General features: G+C 41.9%; 1 protein-coding gene across 3 annotated transcripts in view; it reads left to right on the top strand.

Moving 5' to 3' along the window:
* MTMR7 (myotubularin related protein 7) overlaps window positions 1-14379 on the top strand; it is a 94521-nt gene that overhangs the window by 23069 nt on the left and 57073 nt on the right. Inside the window, exons 1-2 of one of the 3 annotated variants that reach the window (XM_068532109.1) lie at window positions 12831-12874; window positions 13986-14108. The exons of 1 other annotated variant lie outside the window; for it this stretch is intronic. In XM_068532109.1, the coding sequence (XP_068388210.1) occupies window positions 14105-14108 (4 nt within the window). In that variant the 5' untranslated portion in view covers window positions 12831-12874; window positions 13986-14104. Of the gene's footprint in view, window positions 1-12830; window positions 12875-13985; window positions 14109-14379 lie in introns of those variants that run through there. One more of the 3 variants, XM_068532108.1, reaches the window with a different exon arrangement.

The raw sequence follows: 14379 nt of genomic DNA on the forward strand, positions 1-14379 counted from the left end.
TGTGGAGAAAGGTCTTAAATTTTCCAGCCAATTGGGGAAATGTGTAGATTCTTCACTTTGAAAGCTGACACACTAAACATCCTTATAACATGCATACAATTCAGAATCTTTATTTTCACTGTCCTTTTGTGCAACTAGCATAAGAGAATATTCTGGATAAACCCATTCATTCTTTTACCTCTTACTTTTGAAAATTAGATCAAGATTACCGGAATGAACTTTTCTACCAATAGCTACCCATGGGTGAGTCTACACTCCTTGGATTTTGAGTCTGTTTCAAACTGGGTTTTAGTCTTTCCAGATCTGAACCCTCCTACTTCAGTTAACCTGCCTGATACTGGCTCTGTCCGGACAGAAGTTGGTGCTTGAGGGGTAAGATTGAAGAGGCGGGCTCTGTAGGCTAGTATAGGCTGCCGGAGGAAGCCGCAGAATGGGGGTTATCTGTGCATGCGCAGATTCTGGTAGCTCAGTATGTCTTTGGAGAATAATCAGTGGCCTCTATTATATGATTTTGGCGATGGTTTTGGGTATTAAAAAAGGAACCTGCTGAAAAGGTAAGGTGCTGCCAGGCTGTGGGAGGCCCTGATCAGTAGTACTGGGAGCACTGAGGCTTTGAACAGCGAGTGATGGGACAAAGGCGTGAAGTAGGATGACAAGCTGGGAACAGAGGGTGTGGTAGCCGTGCGCCGGGCTCTGGCTGCTCGCCGTGCATTCTCCCGGGCTCACTGAGGGCGCACGCCTGTTCTGCCCACAGTTTGTGCGCTTTTGTGTAGCTCACGCCGGGCCACTCATCAGGTCACTCCTGTGACCACTGTGACTGGCTTAAGTGTACGCGTAGGACCCAGTGAAATGCAGCGAGACTGCATGGGCTGCGGGGAACGCATCCGGTGAGGCTGGGTTTCTGGAGCCATCGTGAGCAGAGAGCCGAGAGCCAGCAGAGAGGGAGGGGCCCTTGCCGAGAGATGGGGGGGCGCTGGGGGCTTTGAATCCCTGGCCAGTCTGATCGTTATGGTTAAATGCTTCATTAAAATCCCTTTTGGCTGCAACCATATGAAGTTGAGACTTCTGTCTCTTGCTCCTGGAAGAGTCCTGACAGGTGGAGTCAGATAATCTGCGGGCAGTGTTAACTAATTAGGAGTCTTTGGGTAACTGGTCTGGGTCCCTGGCACAGAATAGATACTCAACAAATTAATAACATGAGTTAATAAATTAATTACATTAACAAAGGTTAAACTGATGGGTGGCAGCCGTCTCAGGGATTTTTAATAGGTGCCTTGCTTTGTAGTATATCTGACTGTATTGACTAAGTTTTAGAGAATAATTTGGCTTCATAGCGGGATACATTTTTAAAAGACTTAATTTTTCAGGCAGCTTGAAAATAGGATTATTTTCATGCAGTCTGAATGTATGTATCCTACCCGCATCTCTCTCTGTGTTATGTCAAAGATATTTTATAAATTTTATGAAGGGCAGGATGTCTTAAGTATTTCTTCTGGTTACATGCCATATATTTTCTTGGATTGCGCTTTGTGATTTTTGCCTTTCCCTCATTTCTTCTCCAATATCTGACCTCTGAATAAAATGGTCCTGGGAAAAGACTTTCATTAGTTTTATAGTTTTAAACAGATTAAATCTGCCTTTTGGGAGAAGGATTGGTGTTTCTGATTTTTCTACCAAACGGCTGGATTAGAAAACTCCTGAAGCTTCCTGACTACCCCCGTTTTTTTAAAAATAAATTTATTTATTTACTTATTTTTGGCTGCGTTGGGTCTTCGTTGCTGTGTGTGGGCTTTCTCTAGTTGCAGCGAGCGGGGGCTACTCTTCGTTGCGGTGCGCGGGCTTCTCATGGCGGTGGCTTCTCTTGTTGCGGAGCACGGGCTCTAGGCGCGTGGGCTTCAGTAGTTGGCGAGAGGGCTCAGTAGTTGTGGCTCACGGGCTTAGTTGCTCCACGGCATGTGGGATCTTCCCGGACCAGGGCTCGAACCCATGTCCCCTGCATTGGCAGGCGGATTCTTAACCACTGCGCCACCAGGGAAGTCCCTGACTACCCCCTTTTATGAGTTCAAGCAACTTTATGCAACTAGGAAAAACGTGTATCTCTTAATTTCTTTAATTAAAAATTTTTTTGCAAACCAGTCTATTATATGACATTTTACCATGTGATTTTATTTTATTTTTTTGATGTGGATCATTTTTAAAGTCTTTATTGAATTTGTTACAGTATTGCGTCTGTTTTATGTTTTGGTTTTTTGGCCGCGAGGCACGTGGGATCTTAGCTCCCCGATCAGGGATCCAACCACACCCCCTGCATTGGAAGGCGAAGTCTTAACTGCTGGACCGCCAGGGAAGTCCCTACCATGTGATTTTATTTTTCCAGTTTTATTGAGATATAATTGACATAGAACATTGTATTGGTTTAAGGTATGCAGTATAATGATTTGATATATGTGTATATTGCAAAATGATTACCACAGTATTAGCACTCATCACCTCATATAGTTAACAGTTTTTTTCTTGTGATGGAAATTTTTAAGATATACTCGCTTAGCAACTTTCAAATATACAATACAGTATTGAAAGTACTTCTTTTTAAATTGGAAAAATCAGATGCTTTTTTTCCCTATTATAAGAGATTATGACAATTCCAAGTGGTCTGAAGAATGTTTTATTGCTTCATTTTTTTCTTTATCTATGTCAAAATATTCTGCAACTATCACTGAGTAGCCCGTCTTTTTTGCAAACTGTCGGTACCACTACTGTAACAGGGGAAATGGAATCACAGACACGAGGTGAGCATTCAGTGGGAGCAAGAATGAAATCTCTGAAGTCTCTGTTATGAACTTGTTTGTCAGTAATTACTGTTTATTCATAACTACAGAGATGGACGGCTTTTCTCTTTCTCTCTCACACGTGTAGTTACTCGCAGGTGGAATCATTCATTGTCCAGGAGCTCTGCGTTCAAACTTAAAACATCCTACTTGGCCTTCCCTGGTGGCGCATTGGTTAAGAATCCACCTGCCAATGCAGGGGACACGGGTTCGATCCCTGGTCCGGGAAGATCCCGCATGCCACGGAACAACTAAGCCCACAAGCCACAGCTACTGAGCCCTTGTGCCACAACTACTGAAGCCCGTGCGCCTAGAGCCTGTGCTCCACAAGAGAAGCCACTGCAACGAGAAGCCCATGCACCGCAACGAAGAGTAGCCCCCGCTCGCCGCAATGAGAGAAAGCCCGCGCGCAGCAACGAAGACCCGATGCAGCCAAAAATAAATAAATAAAATAAATAAATTTATTAAAAAAATAATCCTACTTAGTGCCACAGGGACACCTACCATAAATGAAGCATTTCTGTAATTGATGCGTGGCTGGTGAGAAGTGCACCTTGATTGCTGACATGGTTCTCCTGCTGCCAGAAGGTCATGGCACCTTATGACGTGAAACAGGCCAGAGCACCTGTCATGACTCTGGCCAGCAGGTCCTGGGACCACGTGGGAGCCAGGCTCTCCAGGCCACCTCAGTACCATGGCGGGCATGCACCCCTCCAGACCAGTGAAGTGAATAGACGGCGTTAACGTGGCCATTTTAACTTAATGCTCTACACCGAGTTATCAGTGCTTTAGCTTTAGTCAGAACTTTTTACGTGTTAACCGTGTAACTCTGTCATTGAAATTTTAGGGAAAATGGAGGATTTACAACGTTAAGCTTGGACCGAGGGGGTAAAGTATGGGGGCACATCTAGGGAACGGGTGTGGGCGTCAGACACTTCTGGTCTGAAATCTGGCTCTGCCGCTTTCTAGCTGAGGGGCCTTGGGCAGTAGGTCTACAGGCTGCGTGTGTATTTTATCATTTGCTCAGTGGGACCACTATGTCTAGTTTTCAGCCAGGGTTAGAAATAGTGTGCGGACAACACTTAGTACAATACCTGGCACTCAGCAGTTGCTCAGTTAATGTGAGTGTTGTTGTTGTTATTATTACCCTTCCTTCTTTCGTCCCTTCTGCTCAAGGGAGAAGTTGAGAGGAATCTTCCTCAACGGTGCTTCCTTCTTTACCTTCAGCTTTTCTGGAAAAGTCCTGGATTGGCCTGATTGTGATTCTCAGCAGCTAGTGAGTGAGTGAGCAGGTAGTGGGCGCTGCTTGAAGCCAGCACAGCCTCCGTACCCAAGACTGTGGATACCTGAGGCCGGGCTCTGTCCTCGGGGGCTTCTCTCCGTTGGGCCCCGAACACTGGGCTGCAGTGCAGCCCCTGGGCCACTTTCAGAGAGTGTTGTGGCATCTGCCGTGGCCGAGGCTGGTGCTTCCTTTCCTTGGGAAATCGCGAGAGCTTTGTTGGCCAACCACAGTACCGAGGGGCTAAATTTCTTGAGATTTAGTATTGAGTCATTATCGTGTGTATTTTCACAACTGCTGTTTTCTGGGTTTTCTAACGTCTCTCTGAAGCACCTCTGAGTTAACCTGTGCAAGTGTGGGAAGGCACTAAATACCTGTAGGTCCTTTTCAGGAGTCAGAACCCAGACAGAGTCGCTCAGCTGCCTGCACCCAACGGTTCCCTTTCAAAACCAGAACCAGAACCAGAGTCGAGGCCTCCTGACTCGCAGACAAATATTTTACTTTTCATGTTGCTGGACTTAGAAAATGTCATGATACCAAATTTAGCACGACAAACTATTTATCTAGTTGCTTTTCTTAGATTAGAACATAAACTTGTCTTCGGTTTTGGCCGCTGCAGACATTTTGATTTCTCCCTGGTCGGCAGCCTCTGGATCTCTTCCCCCGGATGCCTGGCCGTGACCCTCAGCCTACTTTACACGGGTTAGAGGACTCATCTTCAGCCCAAGCAAAACCGGTGGTCAGTGCCGTTCATTTTCCTTTCTTTCATTAAAAGGTAACCCTACACTGCACTTCGGACTCCCTGTCCTACAGAGCAGCTTTTCTTTTCCAGATAGTCAGAGATGATTGTAGAATCCCAAAATGTTCAGTAGTCCAGTATGCAACCTGCAGGGTAGGAAGTAAAGACTTCTGTTCTATTTAGATTGAAATTAGAAGGTGGTGCAATGGAGAATGGCTGAGGAGAGGCTGTGTCTCCCTGTGATGGATGGGGGAAGGACCCAGCCGTACTTGTGTCCTGTTTCAGGCCTGGCAGTGCCCTGGAGGGGCCCCGTGTTTTCACTGAGGCTTTTCAGCCTCGGCCTAGAAAAGCTGATGAAAGCGTTTTTTCCCTCAATCTAACCTCAGCAGAGCAGGGATGGGAATGAAAAGGCTATTAAACTGGGGCACAGCCTTCTCCATTGAATCTGTAAGATTCTTCAGGTTGGACAAAGACTCCATCCTATTCAGCCTTTTGTTCTTCCCAGAACCTAACACCGTGCTACACAAAGGCATTTTGTTGAGTGGAATTGGATGTTTACTGTTCTTTCTTTCAGTTCTGAGAATCCTGAACGTCTCCTCGTGCCAACATTCGGGTTCCCGTAGCCCATTCCCAGGCCTTTTGTCTTTGGGTTTATCTCAAAGAATGTTCCCATAGTGGTTTGTGAATATAGTTTTACAATATAATTTTCTCCTAAATCATTGTTTTTTTTAAAAAATTAATTAATTAATTAATTAATTTTTGGCTGCGTTGGGTCTTTGTTGCTGTGCGCAGGCTTTCTCTAGTTGCGGCGAGCGGGGGCTACTCTTCGTTGTGGTGCGCAGGCTTCTCATTGCGGTGGCTTCTCTTGTTGTGGAGCACGGGCTCTAGGTGCGCAGGGTTCAGTAATTGTGGCACCTGGGCTCAGTAGTTATGGGTCACGGGCTCTAGAGCGCAGGCTCAGTAGTTGTGGCGCACAGGCTTAGTTGCTCCGCAGCATGTGGGATCTTCCCAGACCAGGGCTCGAATCTGTGTCCCCTGCATTGGCAGGCGGACTCTTAACCACTGCGCCACCAGGGAAATACCAGCATTCTGTTTTCAAATACTAATTTCATGTATAAAGTTGCTTAAAATAATTGTTAACTGGTTATCCTAAACATATTAATTTTGGGTAACAGAACTAGAATGACCTCATAGGCATTCACCAGGGTCCACAGCCTCGGTGACCTGTGACCTTGGCCTTTGGAGCTGGATAGACCTTAGCTCCAAGCTGAGCCTTCCCACGTACTGCCTGTGTGACCTGGGAAGATTTGTCGGGTCTCTAAACATAGCAGTGAAATGAGGATTATGTGAGGACCTAACTCATGGGGTTATTGTGGGGATTAACTGAGGTCAGATATGCAGTGACAGCACAGTGCATGGCAGAGAGTAAGTTCTCCAAAAATGTTTAATTGTTGTTTTTATTATTATTATTTTGGTAATTTTTACATAAGGCAACTGACGGCTGGGATTGGCCTGACCCATGCCATGTTGGTAGTATTTTGAACACCTCCATTCTATTCCCTTCAGAATTCCAAAGCTCTTCCCAGAATTTCTGCTGGTTCCCTCGGATGTTTGCATTTTCACAGTCTCCTCTAGCATAATCTGATCCCACTGAATTAGTTCAGGTTATAGATTGTTTCACCATCCATTAGGCACCTCTGGTCCATGACTCAGCTGTGTTGTATTAAACCCGCCTCTTACTTAATTACACAGCCCTTGTCCAACCCATCAAGGCAGTACGGTATACAACCTACCCTCCTGAAGATTTGGGGCAAAAGAAAGGTTCAGTAAAGCAAAGGCAGAGATTAGATTTTTCCTCCCCATCCCTGGGTTTCTTTCCCCTGGCACTTTGCCACGTAATCAAAAAATGCTTAAAATAAGGTATACATATTTTCTAAAATACACCAAAAGATTCACAGTGCTTGTGGTTTTTTAAAAAATTTATTTTATTTATTTATTTTTGGCTGAGTTGGGTCTTCGTCGTGGTGAGTGGGCTTCTCATTGCGGTGGCTTCTCTTGTTGCAGAGCACGGGCTCTAGGCGCATGGGCTTCAGGTGCTGTGGCACGTGGGCTCAGTAGTTGCGGCTCACGGGCTCTAGAGTGCAGGCTCAGTAGTTGTGGCCTACGGGCTTAGTTGTTCTGCGGCACGTGGGATCTTCCTGGACCAGGGATCGAACCCGTGTCCCCTGCATTGGCAGGCGGATTCTTAACCACTGCGCCCAGGGAAGTCCCAGTGCTTGTGTTTCAATTATGGGACTAGGGTGATTTTCTTTCCTTCTTCTGTATTTCTGAATCTTTAAACATTGCATAAATAAGCATGTTTCTTAATTTTTAAAAAGACCAGTTTTAAAAGCTGGAGGAGAAGCTTTGTAGGACTGGGGAGACTTCAGTACAAGCAGGATAAACACATCCTTGCCCAGTGTTCCTCATCTCCTTTTTCTAATCCTTTAAAACATGTTTCTCACGGTTTCCTCCGAATGGGAGTTATTTTATTTCCTGTGTGCATCACAGTGTGAGACGCCCCCTGGTTGGCAACGCTCGTAGGCTTCTTTGTCTTGACGTGCCTGTTGCTTCTGGAAAGCTCTTTGCATGCTTTGGTCTTTTGCTGCTCCGGGATGGAGTTCGAGTGGTCAGGTTCCCAGCTCTGGCTTCTGCCCTCACTTCCACAAAGAGTAGAATCTCCACTTTCTCAGCTCTGATGAGTTCACTCCTCCAGCCGTTGTCTTATGGCTTCTGACCCCAGGGCTCCCACGACCCCTTCTGCATCTTCCGTGTTGCTGAGTCCAAAGGGCATTTTACAGTTCTTGCCTTACTTGATTTCTCAGCAGCATTCGGCATAAACATTCTCCTTTTAAACCACTCCCTCTGCACCCTCTCCCCTGACAGCACGCTCTCCGGATTTTCCTCCTAACTGGCCATTCCACCAGGTTTGCTTTTCTGATTCCTCCTCTTCCCTCAGAGCTTTAAATGTTGGATGCCCTCAGATCTTTCCTCTTGTCACTCTGCATGCTCTCCCGAGGTAACCTCTTTCAGTTCCATGATTTCAAATATAATTTATATGCCAGTGACTAAAAACTTAACTGCATTTCAGCAAACCTAAGACATCAGTGACTGTAAGATGCACTGAGATTTTATTTACCGCAAAGAAAAAAAAGTACTGCCAGTTAAATGCCACAGTGGCTTCTTACCACATTAATCATAAGATACATTCCATTTTTGGAAATGTCAGAAAGTGAAAAATGTACACTCAAGAGTTAATGATAATAGTGTAATATCTTTTGCATAGATGAATTGCCATTTGCAGAGCATGAATGCCAAGTGTGTCTTAAGCGTGGTGTTCCCAGGAACATGCAAATGAATTGCAATAACTTTGTCTTAAGAAGCTGGTGATTTCCTGGGCTTCCCTGGTGGTGCACTGGTTAAGAATCCACCTGCCAATGCAGGGGACACGGGTTCAAGCCCTGGTCCAGGAAGATCCCATATGCCATGGAACAACTAAGCCCGTGCACCACAACTCCTGAACCCGCATGCCACAACTACAGAAGCCCGCGAGCCTGGAGCCTGTGCTCCACAACAAGAGAAGCCACTGCAATGAGAAACCCACACACCGCAACGAAGAGTAGCCCCACTCGCCACAACTAGAGAAAGCCTGTGCGCAGCAACGAAGACCCAACGCAGCCAAAAATAAATAAATAAAATAAATTTATAAAAAAAAAAAAAGCTGGTGGTTTCCTAAGAGTCAGTATCTCTCCAAGTATGAAAGAAGCCTTATTACCATATGGTTTATTACATGTGTAGATGAGGTAGAATTAAGTTAGCCCGACAGTGAAGCAGAGTTATGGAACCAATGGGTCTTCATGATGGCACCCAAACTCTTGAGATTTATTTCATTTTTTCTAGAATTGACTGACTCTAGCATCACAGTCAAGAATGTTCTGGCTGCCTTAGTGTAAACCACGTGGTGGTCCCTGCACAGTGCTCCCCATCTTCACAGAATTTCTCAGATAACGGGATTTTAATTTTTATTACTCATTTCTTTTATTACATCACTGGGAAATCATGCTGTTGGTGTTTCCCTCATTGTTTTTTATTTTTTCCCTCCCTCTCCTTCAGCATTACTTTTGACAGCTGTGAGACCTGTGAGAACGATCGCCAGATCTTGAAATGTAATTTTCCTGCAACAGCATCCAAAGTTAACAAAAAGACATGGAAAAATCTCATTAAGTGTTCTAACCTACCACCATCTGCAAACCTTGTTCTGTTCCACTGAGGTTTTCTAAAAATAATCTAAGTGGTATAGCTTTCTTCACTTCTATAGGGAGAATAATTCATACTAAATACTTTGGCTTCAGAATACTATCTTATGTTCAATATGGTTACCCTAATAAAGTTTTGTTTCATTGGTTCTAAGTGCAGAGAAAATTATTTACATTCTGCTTTTAGATATTTTTAATTGGTATATCAACCCTGGACCTCTGGTTAATTTAGCTAGGCACACTTCAGCATGCAAATGAGTTTTTCCCCATAGAAATGTCCTAAAAATAATATATCCCCTTGCTTTTCTCCTCCCACAGTCTCTTCCATGATATCTTTCTCATAGTCACTTCAAAATAGAATGTTTAATGACAAAAATTTAAATACCATAATCCGATCGTGTGGGAATTGAAAAATATTCTCTTTAAAAACTCTAGGGTCAAAGAAGAAATAAAAACTGCCATTATAAACGATCTAGAAAGTAATAAGAATGATAATATTGCAAACAAAACTCTTAAGATGCAGCCAAAGATTTACCTGGAGGAAAATGATTGGACTTAAAGCTTGTTATTAATCAAAAAGAATGAAAATTGATGAGCTATTAAACCCAAGAATTAAAAAATGAGCAAAGAGGGACTCCCCTGGTGGTCCAGTGGTTAAGACTCCACGCTTCCATGGCAGGGGACGCAGGTTTGATCCCTGGTCGGAGAACTAAGATCCCACATGCCTCATGGCACAGCCAAAAAGAAAAAAAAAAAATTATAAAAAAAATTAAAATGAACAAAGAAACAAAAACCACATGATATACTCAAGGAAAGCATGTTAAAACATTTATTAACAAACACAAGCAGAAAGTAACGGTTGGAAAAGAGAAAAATTAAGTTGATAAATCCAAGACCTGTTACTTAGAAGAAAAACATATGCATATCTAATCACAAAGAAATAAGAACATAGTTCACAATATTAGGAATGAGAGAAGGGGTAAGGAGAGAGGGATTTACCCACAGACAAGAATTAAAAGATTGTAAAGAATTTGAAAATCGGCAATAAGAAGATAATTTGAAAAGAAAATAGATGTCAAAATGAGATTTAGTAAAAAATAGAAACATTGAACAGATCTATAATTGCACAAAAAATTGAATGAATTATTAAAGTATTGTTTCTGTATAAAGAAGTGCCCATATTTGTTTCAAATACTAAATAATTTGTATGTTGAAAGCTTCCTAATTAATTTATGTAATTTTAACTGTGATGATTTCTTAAAAGCATAGATGCAAAGAAACCAAAAAGGAAAACAAGAATAAAACAATTATAGCAGATAAAATATAAGGAATATTGAAACATTAACACACCGATTCCAAGTTGGTCATATACCAAGATCCAAGACTTCTTTAAGGATTAAGAAATCTATTACTATTATTAATAGCACAGGACTAAAATAAAAAAGTAAATATTCATCCAAATATATATTTAAAAGGCATGATGTTCATTCCTCATTTTCAAAAATCAAAACTCTTATTAAACTAGGAGTAGGTCACTTCCACTATGTGATTTTTAAAAAAATCAACATCAAACTCAAGGGTGAAATATAGGAAGTGTTCCCATTAAAAACAGATGTGCACATGAAAAGATGTTAACCGTTAACCATTAGGGAAATGCAACTAAAAGTCACAAGATACTATCTCATACCTACTAGGATGGCTATGATCAAAAAAAAGAAATTATTTAACAAGTGTTAGCAAAGACATGGAGAAATTAGAACCCTTATAGATTGGTGGTGGGAATGTAAAATGGTACAACCACATTGGATTTGGAAAAAAGTCTGGGAGTTCCTCAAAAGGTTAAACAAAGAGTTACATATGAACCGGCACAATTCCACTCCTACGTATATATACACCCAACGTATGTCGTCATAAAAACTTGTATGAGAAAAAACTTGTATAAGAATGTTCATAGCAGCATTATTAATAATAACCACGGCTTCCCTGGTGGCACAGTGGTTGACAATCTGCCTGCCAATGCAGGCGACACGGGTTCGAGCTCTGATCTGGGAAGATCCCACATGCCGCAGAGCAACTAGGCCCGTGAGCCACAACTACTGAGCCTGCGCATTTGGAGCCTGTGCTCCGCAACAAGAGAGGCCGCGATGGTGAGAGGCCCGCGCACCGCGATGAAGAGTGGTCCCCGCTTGCCGCAACTAGAGGAAGCCCTCGCACAGAAGCGAAGACCCAACACCGCCAAAAATAAATAAATAAATAAATAAATAAATAAATAAATAAATTAATTAATTAATTAAAAAAAAAATAATAATAACCAAAAGGTAGAAACAACCCTAATGTCCATCAACTGACAGATAAATAAAAATGTGGTATATCCATATAATGGAATATTTTTGACAGTAAAAATAAATGAAGTACTGACACATTCTACAAATGGGTGAACTTCGATTGAAACACGGATTGAAAACATGATGCTAAGTGAAATAAACCAGTCACAGAGTACAACAGACTGTACGATTCAGTTCATATGAAATGTCCAGAATAGGCAAATGCATAGAGACAGAAAGTAGATTGATGGTTGCCTAGTGCTGAGGCGGTTAGTGGGGAAAGAGGGCTGACTGCTACTGGGAACAGGGTTTCCTTCTCGGGTGATGAAAATGCTTTAACATTGACCGTAGTAGTGGTTGCACAATGATCTACACAATGCTGTGAATATACTAAAAAGCATTGAGTCGTATACTTTTAATGGATGAATTGTATGGTATCTGAATTCTGTCTCAATAAAACTGTTATTAAACCAATGAAAAGCAACACAAGAGTGTTGTTACCACTGTTATTTACTGTTATTCTGCAGGTTCTAGTGAATGCCATTAAACAAGGGGAATGAAGATATAAATATTGGAAAGGAAGAGATAAATTATTACAGAAAATATTCCTGTCTACTCAGAACATCCAAGAGACTTTAGTGAAAAAATTATTAGAACTAGTAAAAGAGTTTGGTAAAGAGGCAGTTATAAAACATACAAATAAAAATTAAGCCATAGGCTACTATCCTTACTATATAAACAGTTTTCATGAATGCATAAGAAATGATGACCACCTGGTATGAAAGTAAACCAATGATGTGAGGACCGTTTATGAAAGAGACAGACTGATGAATAACCATGTGAAAGAATGTGGAGCACTGTAGTAACAAAAGAAGTATTTTTTAAAACCGTAAGCTGGTAGGTTAAGAACACTGCTGTTGAATAACCATTCTTGATACACATAGACATTCACAAGGCCTCAGGAATGATGCAGCCACCCCCCGCATAAATTGTATGCCCCCCAAGTATAGTAAATACCTAATTCTTTATTTGCCTCATTAGATCCCTGGAAATTGGGAAGAAGTGGGACAAGACCCTCAAGTACTATTCCCAGAAGGCTGGTTTGGTTCTAAGGGCTCAGAGGAAACTGAGGCAGTGGAATGTGTGGAGTGATGTTTGCCCTTGGAGTTGTCCTGACGATCCTGAGGGGTGTCCATTCAGTCAGCTGTCCCCGCAGGGCTTCCTGGAGTGATTGAGAAGCCTTGGGCTCTCCAACTGCATCAGCACAACAGCTTCTATATTAGACTGAAGAATGGAGCACATATGATTCACTCGTCTCTCAGCTGCCTCATGGAAGCAAGTCACCATCCTGATTTGAGGGATGAGGGTTGAGCCAGTGTCTTTTTGTAGACGGTTGATCCTTGGCAGTAGTAAGTAGCATTGCTAAGCACTGCCATCCTTACGAGAATGTTCATCGAGTGTTTGGGGTGGCTCTGCCTTATTGGAGTCGTCGTTGCTGCTTTTTTCGTTTGCCCTGTAGAAACTGTCCTGTCATTTCCTTTACATTTCATATTGAAATGATCCCGAAGCACATATTCTTGAAATTACTCTACATTTCAGAGATGTATGCTTGATAAAAGTTGTTTCCAGAAGTCTCCTGTAGCAGTTTGAATTTTAGCTCAGGGGTGAGAATTCTATTTATTAGAAAGATTTTATTATAAATATTAGCATCTTAATTTGGTAGATTTTCTTGGTAAGCATGCAGAACATCTTCTGATACTTTTTGCTCCTACTAGTTTATATGGAAGCAGATAACCTTGGGGCCATTTCTACAACTGAGAAACACATAGGAAAATACATTATTTTTTTTAATAGAATGTGATTCATATATAGTTAATGTGTAAACTCAACTTTCATGTGTATGCTTCCTGCCTTAAAATTACATAATTACAGTGAAGTAAAAATGTTGACCTATTTAAAACACAGAAAGGGTATTCTTAAAGAATAGGATCTATACATGGGGAGGGGGAAGGGTAAGCTGGGACAAAGTGAGAGAGTGGCATGGACATATATACACTACCAAATGTAGAATAGATAGCTAGTGGGAAGCAGCCGCATAGCACAGGGAGATCAGCTCGGTGCTTTGTGACCACCTAGAGGGGTGGGATAGGGAGGAGGGGAGAGAGATGCAAGAGGGAGGGGATATGGGGATATATGTATATATATAGCTGATTCACTTTGTTAAACAACACAAACTAACACAACATTGTAAAGCAATTATACTCCAATAAAGATCTTAAAAAAAAATAGGGTCTATAACTCTTTTGTGGTACATTTAAGGTTATATTTAAGGAATTGGTGAATTTTTATCTTTTGATATACAGAATCATTGTGAGATCTAATTAAGAGGGCAAGTTTTGGTTTTTATTATTGGGAGAATTTTCAAAATCATATTTGGATTAAGCTCGAGATTACTTACTGATTGTTTTTTGTGAATAGCTTTTTTGCTCTACTATAACCCTGTCACATTGATTTCTCTAGGTTGAAAATGTCCGCTTGGTAGATGGAATATCTTCTAAAAAGGCAGCCCTTGGTACTTTGTATTTGACGGCTACTCATGTCATATTTGTGGAAAATGCATCTGACACAAGGAAAGAAACATGGGTATGCATTCCTTATTGTTGGCTTTATGTGTTTTCCACTGTTTTAAGTAACAGGTTTTGACCCTCTATTTTTTTGTTTGTCCTCAGGGTGAGGAGGGTGGGATTTGGCGTTTGGGTGTTCAGAGGACTCATTTTGGAACGTGGGTTTTTCCTTTTTTCTGTAAAGGGTCACATCCACTTGATCTATTTACTCATTTTAAGCACTAATTATTTGAACATCATCAAAGATAGACATAGAAATAGCCAGAGCTATAAGTGCTGCGTGTCACAGC

Source organism: Eschrichtius robustus, chromosome 21 (assembly GCF_028021215.1).
Source record: "Eschrichtius robustus isolate mEscRob2 chromosome 21, mEscRob2.pri, whole genome shotgun sequence".
In the NCBI taxonomy this organism is placed as follows: domain Eukaryota; kingdom Metazoa; phylum Chordata; class Mammalia; order Artiodactyla; family Eschrichtiidae; genus Eschrichtius; species Eschrichtius robustus.